This window comes from Phalaenopsis equestris, unplaced genomic scaffold, assembly GCF_001263595.1.
Source record: "Phalaenopsis equestris unplaced genomic scaffold, ASM126359v1 Scaffold000202, whole genome shotgun sequence".
NCBI lineage: Eukaryota > Viridiplantae > Streptophyta > Magnoliopsida > Asparagales > Orchidaceae > Phalaenopsis > Phalaenopsis equestris.
Window position 1 is genome coordinate 1,401,161 of NW_018164644.1, and position 25,333 is coordinate 1,426,493.

General features: G+C 37.9%; 2 protein-coding genes across 2 annotated transcripts in view; both read right to left on the bottom strand.

Annotated features, from left to right (window-relative positions):
- Positions 1-3,530: 3,530 nt before the first annotated feature.
- On the bottom strand, positions 3,531-6,209 carry LOC110022649 (wall-associated receptor kinase 3-like). Its single transcript, XM_020721697.1, has 2 exons — positions 5,169-6,209; positions 3,531-5,027 (listed from the first exon to the last, which is right to left on the bottom strand). The coding sequence occupies exons 1-2, from the start codon at positions 6,085-6,087 to the stop codon at positions 3,715-3,717; spliced, it is 2,232 nt and encodes a 743-aa protein (XP_020577356.1). The 5' UTR covers positions 6,088-6,209; the 3' UTR covers positions 3,531-3,714.
- Positions 6,210-7,666: 1,457 nt separating this feature from the next.
- The window catches only part of LOC110022648, an 89,152-nt gene continuing 71,485 nt past the window's right edge, over positions 7,667-25,333 (bottom strand). The window contains exons 9-13 of the mRNA XM_020721696.1: positions 14,591-14,703; positions 13,655-14,057; positions 11,148-11,465; positions 10,501-10,758; positions 7,667-9,237 (exon numbers count right to left, since the gene is read on the bottom strand). Of these exons, the coding sequence (XP_020577355.1) occupies positions 8,197-9,237; positions 10,501-10,758; positions 11,148-11,465; positions 13,655-14,057; positions 14,591-14,703 (2,133 nt within the window). The 3' untranslated portion in view covers positions 7,667-8,196. The remainder of the gene's footprint in view (positions 9,238-10,500; positions 10,759-11,147; positions 11,466-13,654; positions 14,058-14,590; positions 14,704-25,333) is intronic.

Below are 25,333 nucleotides of genomic sequence, written 5' to 3' on the forward strand. Positions count from 1 at the left end.
AAGAAACAAACACGAACAATTTCAAACACGAGCTATTTGAAACAAACTAACCGAACACAAACACAAACTCTATTTGTTCGTGTTCGGTTCGTTTACACCCCAACACGTCTGGACCGGGCGACGTGGCACCCTACGGTTGGCCGTCCGAACGTGCAGACGTATTATTTTTTCTGATATTTGAGTTAGGCTAATCAAATCATGGAAACTTGTTAAGTCTTAAACATGGGCTAGTAAGGGTAGCAGGCGACTCAAAGTCTTAGGAAATCTCTGAGCTTTGCGATTAGATTGACTTAATCAACTTGGCCTAATTGAATCTTATTATTATTAGTTTAGAATGAGTCTTATAGTTATTAAGTTTGCTTTGAGAAAGATAAATTAACGGCCAAAGTTAGATTTCTAAGAAATTTCTATATATTATCTATCATTATTACAATTTTCTATGCTTAACAAATGATTATATCATTAATAATATTGATGAATATGGATTCATAAATATATCTTATTTTGAAGATGATAATTGATGATATAGTTTTGACATGGCTATAGAAGTGATTAATGCAAAATAGTGACATGTCTCCACGAAAATCATATTGATCCACATGAATTTCAATGCATATTTGGAAGGGAAGCTTCAAAAATCAAATTTGAAAATACTCACGCTCCAATTTATGATTAAATGAAGTGTTTCAGTGAAACTCACCAAATTACAAAAAAAAAAAAAAAAAAAAAAAAATAAAATGTTTGATCTAAGTTTGAGCGAGCCCAAATCATGCACTTAAAGTATGGAAATAATTTTAAAATATATTTTGGGAAATGAAATAATCTCCAAATATGATAAATTTATAGTCAAATCGAGTCTCTCGATAAGACAGATTCATCGAGTCTAAGATCAATTAATTATGAAAACATTAAGCCATTCAAAATACTCATAAATTTATATCCAATTAAGGGAACCACTCTAGGCCCTCCGATGAAGTGGTTCAGATTCGTGCAGTATTTACTTAGAAGAGTTCTCAAAATCTATAAATAAACTTCCACTCCCTTCATGAGGGGGACTAGAGAAGAAGGCTAAATTTGAGGGTTCCCAAGCTCCATCACCACCAAACCATCTTTGTTGGGTCGCCATTAGTTTAAGTGAGTCAAGCCGAATCGTGAGTGGGGTAGCTCAAGCTAGCCTCAACTTGACATGTCAGCCTATGAGCCGGCTCATTTTTAAAAATATTAATATAAAATATAATCATATATACATAATTTTGAAACAGATTTAGGAGTATGTGTGTCAAGATTGAAACTTAGGTGTTAGGTATGTAAATAAATAAGGATTGGGAGGTATATAAGAATATTATACTTTTTCAAATTTATTGCATCTCCTAAGCTTTGGTTAAAGGCGACTTCCTCCTCCTTGGTAGACTTCTGGTATTGTTGCTGGAAGAAGACACTTGAGCCTCAACTTTCTTGGCACAGCAAAAACATGGTGTGAAAAGAGAAGGCGAGCGGGAAGAAGAAGAAGGTAGATGGAAAAGGGAGAAAAGCCAGCCTCCCCCAATCGGTCTCCCGAGAGCCTTTGGGTTCTCACCATCGAGTGTCAAAGAAGAGGAGGGTTTTAGCCGAGCGAGTGCTTCGGGTGGAAGATCTTGGGGAGTAGAGGGTTTTTATTGAAAAAGGTAATTTTGAAGTGAAGCTAGGTGTGGTCGCATGAGGTGGAGCAAACGAGGACTTTTATAATTATTTCATTTGAGTACGTCCAATTGCGCGGAACTCACTTTTACATGAAATCGTAGCAAGACGAGTGCACTTACTAGATAAATTCGACGTTTTAGAAGAGTTTGCGCTGTCTGTTTTGTCATCCGTAGTTGTCTGGATGAGTTCGTCGACAATCGGGTCAATTCGAAACTGATTCACGTGCGTGCGGCGAATGCGATCCCTTGGTTCGATCGGAGCCATCCACATGCAAAAATGTCGTTCGACTTTCGCTTAAGCAAGAGTCGAAGTCTAGCAAAATGGTGCTAGCATGACACTCTTCAGCACACACCAACGGGTCTCAAATTCATCCACAAGGGTTTTCGTCTTATTTTAATTTTGAGTTTGATTTTGGTTAGTGAATTTAGACCCGAGTTTGGTTTGTAGGGATTTTGAAGAAATGATTTTAATTTTGATTATGGTGAATATGTGAATTGTAGTGTGAAGGTGTGTGGTGCAAGTGTATGTAGATGTGCATGCTGTTTCAAAGATTAAAAACCCCTAAATCCAAAAGGTCTTCATAAGAATTTTTCAAACCTTATATGAACTTGACTTGAGTTTCAATATGTTGGTTCCAATTGACTTGACTAAATGTTACATATTTGAAACCATACATGTGAGACTATAAGAAGTCAAAAAGTGGTTCTAATTTCTAACTAGTGCAGGTCCCAATACTAGTCTTCTAAGAGAACCAATAGAGAAATCCTAATAGCTAGTTTCTAGACTATAGAAAAGAAAACAGACCTCACAAAAAATGAGGTCAACACTATTGTCTAACCACCGTATCATTGTTGCCAAGCCACAACCATTAGATCATGGCAACTTCTGAACTTCCCTTACTAGCCACAATTGCCACCACCGCCAGAGCACTGCCATCAAGCCACTGATACCAATGATGTTGGCATTAAATTTTCTGACACATGACTTTTATCGTCGGTCTTTCTTCACAGCAATCAAGTCGCTTCCACTTCCCTAATGTATTTCGCCACTCCTCTAGTGGAAGCCATGTTGATAACCCTCACTTATGTAATATTGCTTCTAGCTATTCAAGAGCAGTAAAGACTAACAATATACATTGACATGGTGAAATTATTTCAACTGAGTTAGACCTTATGGTTTTTACTCTTTTAGATTTTTTTTCACTTAAACACTTATTGTTTTCTCTTACAACTCTTATTTTATCTCTATGTGAGTCAGATCTTCTTACAACACTATAACGTTAATATATCATTCCACCATTATGAATTTACCAGCACATAATAAAAAGTATAAATATTCACCTCTTAAGAAGAGTGAAATTTATAAATACTCTTATTCTTTTTCTAAGAACCAATTCCCCTATCTAGGATTAGAAAGGCGCATGCGAAGTCATGTAAAGAGACCAACTCCTAAGAGAATGTAAAATAAAACTTAATAAGATACCAATACTATTGAAGAAATAAGATCAACCAATAATATAAATCCTACAATTAAAGGGAAAAAAAAAATAACAATATGAGGATAACAATGAGGATCCAATAAAATCATCCTAAAATAATCCGCTACGCAAATATAAGAATCATAAAAGTCCCAAAGAAACAAGCAAACAAGAGCTCTAAATGGGCTTTATTCGGGGCGGCAGCACTTGAATCATTCTAGTCAAAACTAAACTAGACTAGCTCTACTCGATCGAGTCCGCCTAGCCAGATGCGAAAGGCATGATGCCTACATCATTCTCACCAAATAGGAGAGGCTTGGCTTTCCTTATTACGAGCATCTAAATTCTCATAATACAATGATCTACTAATATATTAAAAATGACAAAAAATATTATAGTCATGTGTTAGAAAAATTACTCCTTGCGGATTTTAAATGTATGTGAACTCCCAATACAAATAGTATTGTACAATACTATTAACATACTATACATAAAGTTAGCATAAGAAATTCTCCGAAATTCCGGCTAGATTTTAGTCCTATTGACAGCACTAGAGTTCACAGAAGCTTTTCTTCCATGCTTATTTCCCCATCTTCCCTGCAAATACTCAGAGGCCTAAGCAGAAATCTATTCTGTTCTTCCCCATCGAGCCTTCCCGGCGGCCTGCTGAGCACGAAAAGCTTTCTCAGCGCATTGAGCTCCACCGCCACCTCCTTCATCATCGGCCTATCCTCTCCCCTCACATTCAAACACCTGCTCGCAAGCTCCGCCGCCGCACACAAACTCATAGAGCTTTCCTGAAACAACCGCCGATCCACCATCTCTAAGATTCTGTTCTCCTTCACCAACCGAACGAAGTATGAAGCCAGACTCCTCTCCTCATCTGACCTACGAAACGAAAGCGGAGACTCCGTTGTTAACAGCTCAACCAGAACAACACCGAAGCTGTAAACATCACTCTTCTCCGATAGCAGGCCCGTGAGAAAGTACTCCGGATCTAAGTACCCCAGAGTCCCCTGCACCACCGTCGTCACATGAGTCTGATTATAAGGAACAAGCCTTGAAGCTCCAAAATCCGAAACTTTAGCGGTGAACTCCTCATCCAAAAGTATGTTTGCTGATTTCACATCCCTGTGAATGACGGGCGTTGAAGCCGCGTTGTGCAGATAAGCAAGCGCCGCCGCCGTCTCGCCGGCAATTCGCAGGCGAGTCTCCCATGACAAAGGTGAAGTTTTTAACTTTCCGTTCGAATGAATGTGGTTGAAGAGGGTTCCATTGGAGATGAACTCGTAGACGAGCAGAGGAACTTGTGTTTCTAAGCAGCAGCCCAGCAACTTAACCACGTTCCTGTGATTGGTCTGTGAAAGAATGACCATCTCATTGATAAACTGCTCAATCTGAGTCTCATCCATCAGCTTCGATTTCTTGATGGCGACTTCGCGTCCATCAGACAGAATCCCTTTGTAAACTGTACCGTAGCCGCCATGCCCCAGTATACGGCTCTCGCTGAACTTATCAGTAGCCATTTCAAGCTCGCCGGCGGTGAAGATCTTGGCGGACGCCTCTCTGACAGAGAAGTGCTGCTGTAGAAGCAGTCCTCCGTTCTGCATGAAATGCTTCTGCTTGAGCCTTTCAGATCTTCGGTTCTTCAGCTTATTGTACGATATAATGCCCCCAATGAAGAGGAGAAGCAACAATAAGAGGCCAGCAGCCAAAACAATCTCTAATGGCGCAACTCTCTTGCAACCACTGCCTTGTTTCCTGCCATCTCCGGTTTTTCCAAAGGGGCAGGAGCAATCATATCCCCCATCAAAATTCCTGCATTTCCCATAGCACGGGCTTGTTCCATTAACAACGCACTCATCGATATCTGAAATCAAATTCAGTAATGGCGTATTAACAATCAGCATAATAAAAAAGAAAAATCTTAAGCAAGATCGTAACTTTAAGATAAATAAATTCCTCTGCAAGAGAAATAATTTTATATCAGAAATCGAGCTAAATTTGAGACCTTTGCATCCATCTCGCACATACGGATTGCCATCATATCCATCTATGCAACGGCAGAGATATCCGTCACCATTTCTGGCATCGTTGCACTCTGCTTTCTCCGTACAGATATAATAATCTCCGCCAACCCTCTTCGCCTCTTCACAAGACTTATTCCCAATCGACCAATCGAGCACGACAGACGTCGGCGAAGTTCGGCCTCCGGCGCTGTTAAGATCTTCTACTGAGAATTTAAAAACTTTCTGCTCCAAAATGAACGCCCTGCCACAAGGCGTGTTGTTAAGAATCGATCCTGTCATGTTCCGAATGCTTTCAAAATCAAGATCGAAGCTTTTCAGCTTTTCGGGTATGGAGGCCTGGCAGCAACCCACACCAGAGCAAATTCCATCAACCACACTATCTGTGCTCTCGCAGAACGAGACGCAGCTTCTCGTATCATTGCTCCGCAGCGGGCGAAGGGAAACCATGGCGTCGCAGCCGATTACAGTAAGCACGTTTCGAGTTGAGGAGAAAGTAAAGGGGGAGTCTTGGAGAAGGTATGGAAGTTTGGTTGGCACCTCGTCGAAGCCACGATCACAGCGCCATGAGAAGGGGCCGAGCTCGATGCGGACGAAGCCTTCGGTAAGGGAGATTTCGAGGAGGGGAAGCTTGGCTGAGACGAAGCTGTTGGAGATAGAGAGGCGTGGTGGTGAAGTTAGATCACCGTTATCATGTTTGCAGGTGATGTTGAAGAGAGTCGCCGAAGGGTAAGTGGTGAGTTCTGAGATGCCGAAGGGGAAGGGGATGAGTGTGCCGTTGCAGAGCCCGCCGTTTTCCGAGGCTAACACTAAAGGGCTCAATGGTGGAGGAGAAGAACTACATGGCGTATGAAGAGAAGAGAAGGCGAGGAGGAGGAAGAGGAGGCGACGAGTGGGGGACATTATCCGGCACTTCCAAGGCTCATGATCTGTTCATGCGCCTTATTTATTTGACAAGGGAAAATATTTTTGAATTTAGCTTCAAAATTTTGTATATTGATTTTATATTGAATTTCTTTATTTTATATTCAAACACTTTATAATATTTACGGTCATTTACAAGCATTAAGCCTAATTCTTATTTGTTTATACATCCAATACCGAAAATTTTCCTTAACTATTTTTACCACCAAAATTTTTAGATGACATTAAAAATTAACTTATAGAAAATGAAATGCATATTTTCATGCATATATAAGGTGGTATGTGTAAAAATTTAAACTTTATGTGCTAGATATGTAGATAAATAAGAATCGAGTAACATGCATGTAAAGAGACATTTTTTTTAATTTTAAAAAAATTAAAAGATAAAGTAAATTTTGTTATTCTAATTTATTTTAATCAAATTATGGTAATTCTTTTTTGTTTTCTTTAAAACCTTAATTATCATCCTTTTGGACAATGTTAGCTTTGGCCCATCTTGAGGTTCCTTCTCATTAGTGTAACAATTTAAATGATCACTAATCTCAAATGTACTCCCATACGAGTACACTTAACTTTGAAATTTTTTATGAAATTTTATTTCCTATGTCAAAATTCATCTTAGGATATGTTTGGGGCAGACGCAGTGATTTGAAGAAGCTGTTGCGTAACAACAGCAGAAAAGCTATTGCGAGAAAACTATTGTCGGTAAAGTTATCTGTTTCGATTATTCAATTGTGTATTAGTTGTGCTGCAACTTCTTATTAAAAAAATATACTTTTAGATTATTTATTCATACATGAAAACAAAAGATAAAGTCAAAATCCTAAAAGATTAGGGCAAAAAGATCCAATCTGTCATGGCAGAAATACCCAAGTAGAGATTTATAGCTATCTGAAATCTCATTAGAGACGACCAAAATGCAAAGATATACAAAAATGGTAGATGCCAACCCACGAAAAAATTGAAGTTGAGATCGAATGCACCTCCAAAGAGATCAGAGCAAAGAGGGGGAATAAGAAAGAAGATCAAAGGTACCTTGCTAAGGATCCACCGCCTTCGAGCTCAAAGAAGCTCGGGTTCGGGTAGAGCGAAATGATGAAAGTAGCATCAAAGAGAGGGATCCAGAGTAATAACCCAACATAAAAACACATAACACATGCCGTGTGATATGATGTGAAATCAATATTATGACGCACCGTGTCATTTAAAACGTGGGCAAAATGTATTTTTCAAATGAAATTAATTATTAAGAATAATAAATAAATAATAATAAATAAATAAATAAATAAATATAAAGTTGACAATTTCCTTGTGGTGTGAGTCTAGACAACGGAAATTATTCTACCACCGACACCAAGTCTACGGTGCAAGTCATGGGCATGGGTCCGCTCACAGCCCGCTTTTTCTCCCATGAAGTCTACTTTGAATATATACACGTTACCAATTGCATGAAAACGATTATTTTACATTTTTTTAAGATTTAAGTGGTATAAATGTAAATTGATAGGATTTGGCTGGTACTTGTATAAATGCCCATTACCTTCAGCAAAAGGAGAGCTTTAAAAACAAAAGAAAAAAAAAAGGTTTGATTTTTTAAAAACTTGGCACCTATCCACAGTACATTAACTGAATAGATATAAAGAACTTACATAGGATATACATAGAGTAAAACAAAATTAATTCAAATAAGATAAACTTTTATACACATCACCTTAGCCACTTGCTGGAGTGCCTTGCCAAAATAACACAATCTCCATAAAAAAACTGAACTTGGGCTTGTTTCCATGGGGGTGCAGATGATTAAATTACTCCTCCAAATCCCTGAACATGTATCCGTTTGAATTCATCAGATTTCCACAAACTGTATTTCAGCATATAACCCCCAAACCAACCAATATTTGGATTTGGTACTGCTAAAATTTTAGCTGTGTTGAAATCAAGCACGAAAAACATCAGCTTTAGCGTTCCATTTTTAAAAAAAAAATTGAGCTAAAACACGGAAACAAACACCACATATGCAAGACTTTGAACCCAGAACTTCATGATCGAAAGATTAAGCTGTCAACCAACAAGTTATCTTGCATACTTTTAACGTTTCGACATCACAAGTGCAAGTTTGAGGACGTTCTGACGGCACAACTTGTACGGATTTTTCAACAGTGTGATATTCGCTTTATCTGCGTCCGATATAGTCACATGAGCTACAGTGTATAAATCCCCTTTCTCCAATGCAAATTGCCACTCCCTGCAAGAAATGTCAAACCAATGTTTAGTTGCAGACTTGGTTGCCTTTACCTCAACATACTCCCTTGCTTCGTTCTCTCCAACAACCAAATCAAAGGGTAACCCTGACTCAGTTTCTTCATTAATCCATCTCACATCAGTGCAGCCAAGTTCCTCAGTATAGTATTTGAAAGCTAACATCTCTCCGAGTCTGCCGGTCTTTCTCCATTCGTGAAAATCATCAGATGTTGGCCTCTTAATCCTTTCTACGGCAGAGATTTTACCATTTTCTTCAAAATGACTTGTGGGTTCTAAAGCAGGATCTTGGAGCAATTGTGCAGAATCAGTCAGTCCAACTGGGTTAGATTGTAAATGGATTAATTCTAAATCTTGCCCTTCTTCTAAGGTCCAGTTCCCCGTAATCTCAACAGATATTGGATCTTCCATCTGAGCAGAATCTTCAGCAACTTTATTTAAACCACCATTTAAGCCATCATATGGCGGCATCCACAGCTTTCTTCTTCGACAATATTGAAAATCAGGATCATTTTTCCAATCTGTAGGCGGCCAGCAGGTAATTATACCTGTTTTTTTATGCGAAGGCTTTGAAAATCCACATTTGAGGTCGTCGGGAACAGGCATTGACGGTGAAGTTTTAAGTGTGTCTGCTTCGCATGCGGATGAAATGGACCAAAGAGAATCTTCATCAGGTAACTTTGATATCTTTTGGTTATTGAGAACAAAAGATTCAATTTGTTCATCGGTGGAGCCAGATTGCGCCATGGCTGTCACCATGTGAAGAAAATTGGCGAAGTGCAGTTCTGAAGAGCCATTGAAGAAGTACCGAGAAAGCTCCAAGAACATTGAATGAGCATCAGTTTCGGGACATGCGTACAAAATGTTACCCTGTAGAAAGTAAAATTTCAATCTTCTTCGAAGAATTTCATCATCATAAAAATTCAATCAGAAGGCTAAGACTTCAAAAATAACTTAGTTATGTTATGATAAAGAAAAGATTTAAAACAATCTCAACAATAAACTGAGAGAAGGGTGTATCCAAGTACAAAAAGCAGGCAAATAAAGTACAAATCAATATTAAGCATCTTATTCTTACATAGAAGATAATAATGCTTCCACTGTCAAAATGAAAAAAAAAACGAAAATTGTGTTAATAGATTTCAGTTTTGTTTAATTATGGTTTGAGTGATTTAATTTCAGTTGTCGATCATCTCAGAAAACCACCTATGCATAACACTATAGGCTGCAAGGGAGTATGTCATACTAATTAGGTAGAGCTGTTAAATGTTCTTAACCATTAATTTTGGGGTGTGTGGTTGCTAAAATTAGAAAATCCAATGTAGTCAAAATATAATGTGAAGTAAAATCATATATTTAAAATATTTTACGGTGTTTGGTCATTCGTTAAAGAAATACATGAGTTTCATTTATTTTTTGTCTGATTGCTTGTAAAATATAACTAATATTTCAGGATTAAGGTGGGTTAACAACATAAGATGGGTGATAGCAGTGGTTGACGGTGGGATTGTAGTGGCGACGAATTGGCAGTGGTGGCCATGATAGGCAAACGGGTAACAAGGTGGGGGGGATTGTAGTGACGAAGCACCGATAAACTAAAAACTGATACGAGCATCATGAAATAAATGATCAAAAATGTATTTGCTGAAATAGTACATAATTGGGACCCATTGGTAGAACAACTCCAATCTCGTTCACCATCTTAAAGATGCATCATCCATTTCATTGTATCTTCATAAACTAGTTAAATACCTTCAATACGAGCTACTCAATATTTTATGATTATTTTGCATCATATCCTTCCAAACTCATAAAATTTCGACTTTTAGCCTTCAAAATTCGGTTATTATAAACTTCTTTTGTTGCATAATACTCTGTATATGCATTTCTCATCTATAGCAATTGATCGTTCTTACACAACCATAAAAAAATTGCAAGAAAATATAATGCATTCGTCTAATCCCATTAAGCAGGGTTCTTTCTCCACTTTTACAAAGCTAAAGAAAAATAAATTGCGACAATAGCAATTTCCTTTAATCTAGAAAGTGTAAACGTCTTAACCATTAAATTTTCCATTTAAACTTATTTCGATCATTTTATTAGCAAAATAGAAGAGAAGCTCTGGTTTCTGACCTGCAGAAGGCAGTTGCATTCAAACCGCCGTTTTGACACAAAGCCACGACCTTGTAAGGTATATTTGTAAAACAACTTGCTCACAACAACTACTTGCAACCGAGTAAGCTTTTCAAATCCCAGTTGCTTCAACTTAAGATATGCATCCAGGTGCAAATTATAAATATAGCGTTGCGCATAAAGAATAACCCAATTTACTAAAGAAACTTTGTCTCTGTTATCTTCTGTACCATAAAAAATTGCTTCGCGTGACACAATCTAATGAAAAAACAAAACAAAAAAAAAAGGTTATATTAGGATGCTAAAGCAGTTTACTATAAAGACAGAAAGATTTACATACATACCACTTAATTCCTATATCATTACGTATCTAACGCTAAATACTTCAATTTTTAACAAACATGCCACCTTACCTATTCATGAAAAAGGTGTATTTCACTTTTAAGAGTTAAAATAATGATATTTTTTATGTAATATGAATCATTTAGGTGGTAAAAATGAAAAAAGTGAAGTTTAGGTGTTAGATATGTAAACACAGAAATTGGGTGGCATGTCTGTAAATGTCCAATGAAGATATTACAACAAAATAAATAAATAACAAAGAATTATCATTATAAATTTATAGCAAGGGAAGGGTGATTTTAAACCTTTGAGAGAGCGGGAACGCCGATATTATGAAAAAAGGTAGCAACGCTGCCTAAGAGCATGACATTCTCCTCCACACTGAGGTCACCAAATTGTATGAAGTCAACACCATCAGAGTATTTAAAAATCTTCTTTAGCTCACCAGAATCCGACCAGCAAATGACACCAAATGAAGGATGTAGAGAAACCCATTTATCTTGCTCAGTCGGAAGCACCGTATTTTCCAATTTTGCAAAATTATCCTTCAACTCTGAAATTTGATCTGGTGAAACTAGACCAGATTTTAGGTCCTCACCCCACCTTTTCATAACCTGAAACACCTAGAAAAAGAATAAAGTAAATGTTAACAAGAGCATTAATAGCATCTGATGTTTTTAGAAATTCCAATATAATCATCTAGTCATAACTTTACCAACAAAAGCATTGTAGAGTGAAGCGTGAAGCTTGAGAATTAAAGGATTTTAGGATAACATAACAAAAGCGTAGTTTCAAATATATAAAATAATTATATAAATTTCAGATTTAATAAATATTAAATATAAACAATTTGGAAAAGTTCATCATAGGCCAAAATTAAACTGAAAAAAAAGGGGTAATAAACACAAGCCTTCGATACGAATCTGTCCCTCTATATGTTTCTTCAACTGAGGAGACGGAATAACGTTGGAGTGAAAGATGGCCAGTGAGGTACATTTAAAAGACATTTAAAATAATGACCATTTGGAATTGTCATTGTAAAGATCCAAAGAATAAACAAATAAGTATTTATGACGCAGGTGTGTCTCCCACACAAGATGCGAGACACAACAGCCTCCAATTGGCAAATCGTGCGCAACTTCGCTTGAGCCGGTTCATCCCAATGGAGGAGGGAACCACACTATCATTTCTTCACGGGAATTGCCGACCGACTTAAAGGGCCCCACCCTTAGCTACTCTAGTAGTATTAATATGTTATTTTCTATGTTTTAGGTCAGTTTTTGCTTCAGATTTTCTGCCGTCAGCATCTTTCTCCCTTGCTAGGGCCTGATCCGACGACAGGTGGTGCAGCGGTGCTCCGGTTATATCCTGCTCCAAGGTGGTGATCATCTTTTCGCTTTTCTCCCTCTCCCGCATTACCCTGCTTGTTGCCGCACCCTCCAACAACCTGCTGCTTGCTGCCGCACCCTCCCACAGCCCCACTACATGTTTACGACCCAACCAACCCTGTTACTGCTTGCTGCTGCACCCTTCACAGCCCCCCCCCTACATGTCCAGCTGCCAAACCACTTCCCCCTCACTGCCACTATACCTCTCAACCATCTACAGCTCTCCGTTTCCACCATCTCGACAAGCAACTCACGACCTTCGATCCTTGCCCTAGCGGGTCTTTTGTGTTTGTGTCATGAACTGAGGAGACGGAATAACGTTGAAGTGAAAGATGGCCAGTGAGGTACATTTAAAAGACATTTAAAATAATGAAGCATTGGAATTGTCATTGTAAAGATCCAAAGAATAAACAAATAAGTATTTATGACGCAGGTGAATAAGTATTTATGATGCAGGTGTGTCTCCCACACAAGATGCGAGACACGACAGCCTCCAATTGGCAAATCGTGCACAACTTCGCTTGAACCGGTTCATCCCAATGGAGGGAACCACACTATCAGTTCTTCACGGGACTTGCCGACCGACTTAAAGGGCCCCACCCTTAGCTACTCTAGTAGTATTAATATGTTATTTTCTATGTTTTAGGTCAGTTTTTTGCTTCAGATTTTCTGCCGTCAGCATCTTTCTCCCTTGCTAGGGCTTGATCCGACGACAGGTGGTGCAGCGGTGCTCCGATTATATCCTGCTCCAAGGTGGTGATTATCTTTTCGCTTTTCTCTCTCTCCCGCATTACCCTGCTTGTTGCCGCACCCTCCAACAACCTGCTGCTTGCTGCCGCACCCTCCCACAGCCCCCACACTGGCCTGTTACTGCTTGCTGCTGCACCCTTCACAGCCCCCCCTACATGTCCAGCTGCCAAACCACTTCCCCCTCACTGCCACTATACCTCTCAACCATCTACAGCTCTCCGTTTCCACCATCTCGACAAGCAACTCACGACCTTCGATCCTTGCCCTAGCGGGTCTTTTGTGTTTGTGTCATTGTTTTCCTACTTTCAAGTGTCTTGTTTGTAATCCCCTTTGAATTTCAGCAATACTACCATCATTCCGTTGTGATTTGGGTTAACTCAAATAACAATTTATTTATTTATTTTTCATTATTATTACTACTATTAATAACAAAAATTAAAAAATAGAAGTAATAATAATAATTAAACAGATTTTTTTTCATAAATTTACAAATCAATTGAGACATATAAATCAAATTGATTGAAATTAATAGCTTTCAAAATAAATGATTAACTGTTAAAGACGTAACTTTAAAAGTATTTATTTCAATTTTTAATATGTGATAAATAGAATGATAAAATGACATATTAAAAATAATTTTAAACCGATAAGTGATAAGATGGGTGAGGACTTACTTTATGTGCTGCTTGTGATGGCAACGCTATTGCTGATAATTGCTGTAGGATCTGAAAATAGCCAGAAAATGGAGGTGTTTCAGGCACACCACAAACATTTACAAAAAAATCATGAAGGGTTGGGTACACAGTTTCCAAGGACAAGCACAGAAAGTGACTGTCCTTGTGCGTCGAAGTGCACAAAAGCATTAGTTCCTTCATCTTGTCCACACAGCCAGTTGGGTCCTTCCAATAAACTTCTTTCGGTGATAAAAACATTCCAGATGCAGGAGCACTGCTTTGACAACAGTGGATAAATGGAATGAAAATGAAAGAAGTTGATATGAGCTCCTTAATAATCTTTGATGATGCGGTTGAAATTCCAGTAGAGATAAGAGTGTAGAAGTTTAACATTTGAGCAATGCTGCAATCAGAAGTCCGATATTGTCAGCGTGCATATTTATGGTAAGGAGGTATATGTATGTGTGTGTGCGGGCATGCATGATTGCATGCGGTAAGTTTAACCTTAATAAAAAATTCTCTCATCATCATCAGAAGAATTGCGGCGATGTGAAATTTGAACTCGAATCTTAAAATTCTCATAAAATATGTGGTAGTATCATTTATCTAAACTGAATTGTAAAAATTTAACTCGAAATCAAAGATTGCCTCAAGAGAGGCGTGCATGAATTTTAGCACATACATATGGAACATATAGGCATAGTTCACATATGTTATTAACAGTTAACAAAATTGCAATAAATTTAGTGCTAAAAAGGCTCTGTCAGGAAATTGCTTGCTTTATTAAGAGATGGCCTGCTTCATAATGTACCAAGACTTGGAGAAATAGAACTAAACAAAGTTTGCAATATGGGGCGTAGAATATAAAATAATTTTAAAAATATAAGACCCTAAATCAACTACCACGAATAAATTGCCCCGAGCAATAAAAATTACCTTGCAACAAAAGGTGACAAAAAAACTCTCCATAATTGAAGAATTTTCACAGCATCATCAATTGATACTTCCATCTTGAATCCAACGTCATTCAAAAGTACCTTGCTATTTATCTGCAAAGGTAACTAACATATTATATCAACTAGAAGGTGATACAGCATCAATTTATTATTTAAAAAATAGCAAATAACAAATTACACGGACCAATATCACCCAATGTAAATCACATTCTAAGATGTTAAATAAAGATTTCATAACTTGCACAACTCTTCAACGACGTAAATCAATTTTGTTTTAGCAAGTTGGTCGAGATCTACAGTTAACATAATTTATTATGTTAACATAATAATATTAATAATCTGTTATGCCGAGTATTAAACGACCGGCCTAGGCAGACCAGTCGAGGTTCAACCGACCGGCCCGCCCCAACGATCTATGAGCCGAACAGCCCAATAGGAAGGGGCGACACAGCACGGAGCACGACCGAAGGATCCAGCTAACATGAGGGGTCCACAAAGGCTGTACTCAGGTATGTAAGGAGAAGAAATTCAAAAAACTTTAGGGGTAAAGTTTGAAGGGGATTTGGGAGGATTAAATTAGGGCTACTAACCTAGGGTTGCTTTATATTTTGTTTTGGCTAAAGTTTTCCTTCTCTTCTTGTGGTGTTTCTAGCGACGTTTAGGATTAATAGAGAGCCGATCTATCTCTCGAACAGTAGATCATCATTTTCTTCTTTGTTTTCTTTGATTTTCGTAAGAGCAATAATCATTTGAGTTTTTCCACCTATCTCTAGCAATTTCGCCGCTTTTTGTTCGTTTTTTTTTTGTTCTGGATCCTATACAATTGGTATTTGAGCAAGATCTTGGAAGGATGACAACAAAGAATGTGGATGTGCTGGAAGGATAAGTAAGACAAATCATATTGAGAATGGAGAATAAGTTTGTCACCATAAAAGACAGATTGTCTTCCATAAAGAGCCTAATGGAAGACAGATTCGAAAGCATAGGGGAAATGTGAGAGATGTTGAAGAGGTTCATAGAGAAGCAATCCAAAGCCATGCCGACCGCACAAGTTGTAAACCCTCACCAAGAGTTGGTCAGGGAATCCTTACCAGATCAGAAGAGAAGGAGATCGAACAAGTTTAAGGATTGCTTGTTGGAGCAATTTCGAGTCATCTGGGAAGAAGACATACATGAGCAATTCTATGCTCTGACTCAGGAAGAGATGGTCACGGAATACAATAATGGGTTCGAGCTCTTGTCGGGGCGGTTGAGAGGTATTTCTGCAGCAGGTTTTGAGGGAAATTTTTTGAAAGGTCTAAAGCCAGGCATCCGAGCGGCCATCCAACCATTGAGACTGCATGGATTGAGGGAAATGGTGGAGCTCTCCCATATGATGGAAGACAAGAAACATGTGAACAAGACCAACAAAGGTGGCAACAAAGAAGGATTCTACAAGAGTGTCTCGACAGCCACGACATTGCGGACCCAGACGGTGTCATTTCAAAAAGAGATCCAAAAGAGAAGAATATAGGGATCTGCCCTGGGGGATAATTTCAAGCGTTTCACCAATGCAGAAGTGCGGAATAAAAGAGCAAAAGGATTATGTTATCGCTGTGACGAGAAGTGTGCCCCAAGCCACCATTGCAAAGAGCACGCCCTTCAGATCCTTTTAGTTCAGGAGGAGACGAAGGGTGAGGAATCAGAGGAAGACACGGTGGAGAAGCATCTGCACTTGAATGTAGTGGAGGTGTCCCTCAATTCAGTTGTGGGATTTACTCCGAATCACACCAATGAAGTTGGGAGGGAAATGTCTAATTGTAGTTCTGGTAGATAGTAGTGCCACACATAACTTTATCTAATAACAGATTGTGGATCAATTAGGGTTGCAGCTTGTGGCTACAAGAAAGTTCGACGGCATGATGGGGATAGAGAACGTGAAGAAAAGTCGAGGAATTAGCAAGAGTTTGGTTCTGACAATAAATGGTCTGCCGATGGTGGAGGACTTCCCTTCCCTAGACTTGGGCAACACACATGTGATTTTAGAGATGAAGCGGCCTAAGATGCTTTGAGAGATGAAGGTGGACTAAAAATCCCTAATGATGGAGTTTAAGGTGGAGGGTAGGAAGGTTATGTTGAGAGTAGATGCTACCTTATGCAAAAACATGTTCAAGTCGATACAAGAGCATGGATGAGCTACTTGGTAGAGTTGCAAAGCATTGAGAAGGTCAGAGGTACCGAGTTGGCAGAGTTCTCTGAAGGGGTTTAACAGCTCTTACAACAGTTTAAGAACATTTTTCAGCAGCCAAGCGGGTTACCACCCCTGAGGGAGCACGAGCACGCTGTTACAATAAATGAGGGTGTCCCCCCTATCACTATCAGACCATACCAGTATCCTCAGATTCATAAAGAAGAGATAGATAAGTTGATGTGAGAGATGCTCGAGGTTGAGATTATCAGACCCAGTGTGAGCTCCTTCTTTAGTCCAGTCTTGTTCGTAAAGAAAAAAGATGGTAGTTAGAGGTTTTGAGTGGATTACCGGGCTTTGAACTAGAACACGACATTGGATAAATTTTCAATTCCGATGATTGATGAGTTGTTAAATGAGCTTTATGGCAGAGTTGCTATAGCATTCGAACAGTCATCTGAGATATGCATTGAGAGGACAACAACTACTCTACCAGGGGTGATTCGTGTTACTAAGGGCATCGGAGTACATCCCCAGACTATGACATGAGTTTCACATCAATGCGATTTGGGGGGGGGGGGGGGGCCGTCCAAAAGGCATACAACCGTCTATCGACAGAGCTTTATTGGTTTGGGATGTGCAGAGACGTAGAAGAAATGATGGCAAGGTGCGATGTGTGTCAGCGACACAAATACATAACCATGAAGCCAAGAGGGTTGTTACAACCCTTAGAATTACCGAAGAAGGTTAGGAAAAATGTGATAATGATCTTTATAGAAGGGTTGCCACGATCAGAAGGGTTGCCACGATCAGAAGGGTTTACGTTGATCCTGGTGGTAGTGAATCGCCTGAACAATTATGCACATTTCATTCCGTTACGACGCCACTACGTTGCGGTCTTAGTCGCTACAGTGTTCTTACAGGAAGTGATCTGTTTGTACAGAGTGCCAGAATCAATTGGATCAGACAGGGACGATATGTTTCTCAACCAATTATGGAAGAAGCTATTGATGTTAGAAGAAACCTTCCTCAAAAGAAGCACAACATATCATCCTCGGACTGATGACCAGACAGAGGTGGTCAAAAATAATGTTGAGACATACCGACGTTGTTTCGTATTGGATAGACTGAAGCTTTGGGCCTCGAGAAATGTGTGGGTCGAATACTAATATGATAGTTCGTGCTATATTGCAGCGCAAACCACTCCTTTCAAGATTTTGTATGGGCGAGATCCACCCAACCTTATATACTATGGGCATAGTACTGCACAAGTGTCCAATGTCGACCGGTTCATAAAGGAGAGACAGAATATTGGCATACCTCAAGGAGCATCTACTGAGAGCTCAACAAATCAAGAAGAATAATGCAGATGAACATAGGAAAGAGGCGTAGTTCGAACTGGGGAATGATATATTTGAAACTGAGGCCCTATAGGAAAAAGACATTGGCCAAGCAGAGGAGCGAGAAACTTTCACCACGATATTTGGACCTTATGAGGTAACGAAACGCATCAGAGCAATTACCTACCATTTAAGGTAACTAGCATCATCAACACTACATCCAGTCTTCCATGTTTCACAGCTAAGACGTGTCATCGAAGGTCATACCCTCTCGTCGTCGCTACCACTAATGATGATAAAGGACCTATAGGTGATAATAGAACCCTTAGAGGTTGAAGGAGTGCATCGAGGAGAGCGGGAGCAAAGGAGGTGCTTATTAAGGGGAAGAGTATGTCGGAGTATTAAGCAACGTGAAAACTTTATGAGGTGATCTAAAGGTAGTTTCCATCGTTCCACCTTGAGGATTGTGTGCTTCTTTGAATGGCGTATTATTACGTCAGATATTAAACAATCGGCCCAAGCAGTACCGGTTGAGATTCAGCCAACCGGCCCACCCCAACGATTTAAGAGTCGAACAACTCAGAAGAAAGGAGTGGCACAGCGAGAGCAACGACTGAAGGATCCAACGAACAAGAGAGGCCAACGAAGGTTGTAATCACGTATGCAAGGAGGAGAAATTCAAGGAACTTTAGGGGGAAAGTTTGAAAGAGGTTTGGTAGGATTATATTAGGGTTAATAACCTAAAGTTTACTTTATGTTTTGTTTTGGTTGCAGTTTTCCTTCTCTTCTTGTGGTGTTCCTAACGACGCTAGGGCTTGTGGAGAGTCAATCTACCTCTCAAATAGTAGATCATTATTGTATCTTTGCTTGTTTTCTTTGATTTTCGTAAGATCAACCATCATTTGAGTTTTTTCCACCAATCTTTAGCAATGTCATCGTTGTGTGTTTGTTGTTTTTAGCCTGGATTCTATCATAATCATTATCACCATCATCTTAATCATCATTAACCTTGGCCCAACAATATGGGAGCACTTTTATAAATCTTAATTCTCCATTTTATTTGTGCATATCCTCTGAGTTACCATTAGCCTAAACTTAATGTTGCCCCAATTCTCCAACATTAAGTTTTATCTACCCATGTAATTGGTGTAACTTCCTCTTATCCCTTTAATGAAATTAATTCTTAATTTATCGTTTGTGATTTTGCTACACATTTCACATAAAATTTTCATTTCAATCACGTTTGACTTGTTTATTAAAGAGTCGCTGCTGGCCCCAATTAAACCATTTATAATACTTTAACATGTTTCTAATCTCCTTAGGCAATATTATTATCACTTGACGTTTTAACAACTTTATTTAAATCACTCAACAGAAAATCAAAAGGTTATATTCATATTCATTTGCAAGATATATCCAAGAAGCCAAACCTATCACATCTAGGTGCCTTTTTATGTTATATTAATATTGGCTAACAATTATTAATATCACTCATTAAAATTGCCTGCTAAATACTTTCTTTTTGTTCAGCTAATCCAAAGTTCTTTTATCTTTCTACATAAGTTGCATTGACTAGAATTATCATTTGCGAAAGAAAAAAAATATACATCAAGGCATCTCATTTTCAATATTATTTTTAAGCTACTCCATGACCGACATAAAAGGATATGAAATTAACATTGACCTCCAAATAAACCTACAAGAAATGTGAACTCATTTGTTATCTAAAACTACAAATATTTATCAACTCCATTAAAGGCTTTAATAAATTCAACATGCATTACCAATTGTTTATTTTCCTTAATGGATACGATAAAAAATCTGATGATGCTCAACAAATGTCATTTCAAGATCAATAAAACCTGAATTAAGATCACATTCTTGCTCTTGTATCAAATAAAACAAATGCCCCTCTTTAATGCAAAAATCGTGTTTGGATCTATTGGTGTAAAAACAAAATTATTTATCGAATACCAACATTTTTTTTTAAATCCATGTTTTAATATCTCGTCACAACTCACGAGTTCAATTTCATTAAAGTTGTCTAAATCCATAACACCTTTATCCTTGAATACTAACAACAAAATAATTTTTCTTCGACCATTTAGAATCCCCTTCATCTATCAAACTCATTAAAAATATATGTAACCAAATACTACTTATAGCTCCCCAAATTTTGATAGCAATCATCGTGATCAAAAACTTAAATTTTATGTATCATTTTCAAAATTAACTCAACAACAACAAAACAACAACAAGTCTTTATGCAACTAAGTGGGGTCGACTACATGAATCTTTTTTCTCCATTGCGTCATATTTTCATTTAAATCTAATAAATTAAGATCATTTTTTATACAATATGCCCAAGTGGTCTACCTCTGTCTATATTAACATAAGTCAATCTAAAACATCTACTCTTCTAACCGAATCATCAGATGATCGACGTTTAATGTGACCGAACGATCTAAGACGACTCTCTCTAAGTTTGTCCTCCACTGGAGCTACACCAACCCTATCACGGATATTCAATTTGCATATTATCTCTAAGTGCAAAGCCACTCATCCACCTAAGTATTCTCATCTCGACAACGCTTAACTTAGTTTTATGCTTCCCTTTTAAAAGCCAACATTCAGCATCATAAAGCATTGCAAGTCTCACCACCATCTTAAAAAATTTTCCTTTCAATCTATGCGGTACTTTTCAATCACACAATAGGCCTGAATCATTCCTCCACTTCAACCAACCAACTTGAATTCTACACATAACATCCTAATCTATATCATCATCACTTTGAAAACGTTCACACCATTTAATAAATTGACCACCCATACTTACAACTCTGTCACTAGAGCTACTACTACTAAAATAACATTCTATGTATTCAGCTTTAGTTCTATTCAAACGAAAGCCTTTTGACTCCAATGTAGACCTCCATAATTCAAGGCTTTCCTGAGCTTTTTCTCTAGACTTATCCCCAAGAAGAATATCATCAACGAAATACATACACCAAGGTACATCCTCCTGCAAATGTCCAGTAAGAGCATCCATAACTAAAGCAAAAAGATATGGGCTTAAAGTCAATTCCTGATTTAACAACTGAAATAGAAAAATATTTGGTCAACCCTCATTCTGCTCGAACACAAGTAACAGCTCTAGCATATGTATCATTAATGATTTGAATAAAATTCATAAACACATTTCTTCTCTGGAACTCTCAAAAGAATATCTCTTGGAACCTTATCGTAAGTTTTTTTTAAATCAATAAAAATCATACGTAGATCCTTCTTATTCTCTCTATACTTCTCCATCAAACTTCTCAATAAATGTATAGCTTCCATAGTAAACCTGTCTGGCATAAATCGAAACTGATTATAAGAAATTTTTGCAATACATCTTAACCTATGTTCAATTACCCTCACCCATAATTTTTATGTATCACGCATAAGCACTTATAATATTAAAAATCTTAGTATCAACAACAATTTTAAGAGTTATAATTCTATCTCTAATTCTATTAATTTTTACAAGATTATCTTTCAAGCTCTTATCTGTAATTACACTATCGGTCATTATTTTTTTGGAAAAAGATGATTTTTGTAAATATGAAAATAGTTTTGATGTAAATATGATATTTGAAAGTAACATTTTAATTTAAAAATAAATGAAACCAAACGAGTCTCACATATTGAATAGTTTAAATGGATGAGGAAAATACCACAAGTAATACACTACCCCAAATGATAAGCATACCACTTGACAGTAAACTCAACCACCTAAACTAAGAAGTTTGTGACATCCGTTTGGACAACAAAATATTTTATAAATGACCGGCAAATTCCCCTACCTAATATAAGGATTAGATAAGATTTATTTCACCTGGGTTCCAAATTCCCTATAGAAGCAAACTCGTATAGTTAATTACATCTTAAATGATCAGGATCACTTAAGAAGACTCTCAATTAAGACTCTCAATTAAGATCAGTGATATTAAGATCAGTGATTTTGTCTTCCAAATTTCAAAATTTTAGATTTCCAAGATTGGACACGAAAAAAATAAATGGGAGTGGCTCAAACAAGAACAGTTATTTCAAGGAGTCCAAATGAACGAAGAGTATAGGATATCACAGATCCAGGGAGAAACCCGGTGACTTCCCAATTATCCTATTATTTGGCTTTATGTCTTTGAAATGATTTTGTTTAATATTTAATCTTGTAATTTATTTTAGGATTTAGGACTTACATTTACACGATATCCGATCGTACGAATAGCCTAGAAAGATAAGAGTATTTACACTGTACCACACGGTAACCTCGAAATTCTAAAAGTGTTAGGACTTATAATTGCACAATAGGGTTGTGCAAAAACTTAAAGATAATGTGAGGATTTACATTGCGCTAAGCAAACCACCTCGAAGTCTCGTGACTTGTTATTTAAACTAAGGAAAATACATAGTTGACGTGAACTTGTTTTGATGTTATAGGTCCATCTCGAAGTTGCTCTTCTGTGTGCCCTCGTCGTGCTACCTACGGTGTTCGCTCCAAGCTCCCTGTCGTAGCACCTTCGGATTCGATGTTAAGTTTAAGGGTACATGCAATTGCTTAGTCAACGATCAGCTATCGGGTACCTCCCATGAAATCAACTATTGGTCTCCTACTCTAAGGTATAGTGTGAAAAAGAAACAGTAGCAGGTGTAAGTATAGTAACAAAATTTATGAAATGAGCTATCATAAATTGTATTAACAAAAAAATACTGTCCAAAAAACTCAAGAAAGAGCGCCAAATGACCCATGACGAAAGAAAACTCGAGAAAATGAACAAATGAATCACAACAAAAATCTCAAAGCAAAAAAAACAAATGACAACTCAAAGAAAGTCACCGAAAACACGGGAAGATCCGGGAAAAAAATCATGAGTGCTTTACTAAAAGTTCAAATAAAATCACATGAAAAATCCGAAGAAAAAAAAAACTGCAAGCACTCGGGTCAGGGATAGACTCAAATACTATATATTTATACTCGAGAGACGTCGAAGGCTACTATCGATCACCCGAATGTATAGGTCCGCCATTCAACTAGAAGGGTGTCCTACCAAGTTACAACACATTTAAAAAATTTATATTTTAGCTTGCTCATGGATTTCAGGCATACAAAAGAAAGTTGTATCAACTTTGTGATAAAAATATTTTTATAAATATTGTATCTGCTCTTATCATGTTCTGTTCTTATTAGTTTTGAAAAATTATGATTGTCCACGAGTCGATCACGCGTCGGACGTAGGACCACCAACAACCTACGAAGGTACGAGTCCCCTGCTAGTCTTGTGTCGGTGAATGATACTATCATCCTACAGTTCATCAGGTCCCTGGATTGGGTCTTGATGTCGTATTGATGTCGTAGGATGAGATATCAAGATATCATTCTGCTCTACCACTGGCGTGAATTTGTCATCATCGCCCTAAGCCCCAAAACAAAACCGACCTATTTGCGACCTTATTTGATGGTTCATAGCAAAAGACTATATATGTGCACTTATGCATCAAACATAAGCATCAAAAACATAAACCAAGAAACAAGGAAATCAAACAAAAAAATCAAGAAATGAAAAGAAAGAAGACCAACCCTCTTCCAAAACAAATTTATAAAAGAAAAGCCAAAGCAGCAAGAGGGTTAGCCTAAAACATCTGATTGGCAGGACTTTCTCGAATGAGTAGAAGAGGTGAAATACACTCCCCCCTGCAAGCCATGAAATATTTCCAAAAGATACAACTTAGAAAATTCCCAATCATTCTCAAATATCAGGAAATTCTTCATCTTTTGGATATCTTCTCTTCTTCCTTTTTTCTTTTCTTCCTTTTTTTATTGCAAATGATCTATCCCACAGAATTGGGCCCCAAAACATTTCCAAATATCTTGAAAAAGAGCATTTTTTGAATTCTTTTAAACATTAAGAATTGACAAATTTTATTTCACAAACATCAAAATATTCAATTTCGCATCAAATTAAAAAGAGTTCCAATGCCACATGAACCTCACACCATCCAAATGATCGCACATAAGTACTCATGATCGGGGCAGCAAGGAAACCCACCCAAAATAGGCTCACGGGTAAGGGCAACAAGAGAAGCCCACCCAAGCCCAGCTCACGGGCAAAGGCACCAAGGAGGGCAAGCAGAGCCCAAATTAAAACTATAATAGAATCACAAGTAGACACAATAGAAAAGGCTCAACCCAACTCCACAACAACACATTTAACCAAGTATTCAAGGCAACAAGAAACATTCAAATAGAACAGAAGAATACGACAAGAAGTGCTCATAGCCAGGAACATCCAGAGAAGCTACCAACTCCAATTCAGGCAGGGGTAGGACCCAAAAGGGAAAACCGACCCCAACATAAGGGAAAATCACAATTAGGTGCTCTCGAGTAGGAGCAGCCAGAGGAGCCACCAAAACGGTGCACAAATGAGCTAACAAACACAAACAAAGGCTCTCGGGTAGGAACAACCAGAGGAACCGCCAAACCTGAACCAACAACTACCAGCTCACGGGTAAGGGCAACAAAAAGGGGAGAAGCCACCAGACAAACAAGAGAACACAATAGGGAGGCGTACGGTCAGAGGAAGCAACACAGGGCCCCAAAACAAGCCCCAAAAGCTTCAAAATCAAACTTTACCATCAGCAGGTGTTTCGAACAGAAGAAGCAACAAGGAACAAAAATAAACCTTCCTGAAATAAATTTAAATTTTAAAAGTTCTCAAAATTTTAAAAATTCTCGAAAGACAATATTTCATCCAACATACGATTCGAATAGAGGGACAGCAACAGGAAATAGAATCAAGCCCCAAAACCGACTGCTCAAGACATCAGACAGATTCCAACATATATTTTTGACCAGGGGTAGCAGCTGTAAGGAGCAAAAGCAAGACTAAAACCAACTACAAAAAGCCTTAGAAACCAAATTTCAGCTGTTCATGCATTTCAAACGTAGAAAGCATTAAAGAAACAACAAAATAAAGCCTCAAACATCAAATCCCAAGCCGAGACAAACATTTTATTAAAACATGGCTCAATCATTATTAAAATTGAGTCATTTTTCAAGTCAAAATAGGGCCACACTAGGGTCCAAAACCGAACCATACACTGTGCTAGAAATAGCGCCCAACCAAGCCAAAACAAAACCAAGCCCAAGACATGTTCAACACAGGGCCAACCTGAA

Excerpts from the sequence above, each read along its gene's own strand:
- LOC110022649 (XM_020721697.1), bottom strand. The coding sequence starts at position 6,087 with ATGTCCCCCACTCGTCGCCTCCTCTTCCTCCTCCTCGCCTTCTCTTCT. Across the intron at positions 5,028-5,168 it reads TGTGCGAGATGGATGCAAAG|ATATCGATGAGTGCGTTGTT; the intron begins GTCTCAAATTTA and ends ATTTGATTTCAG.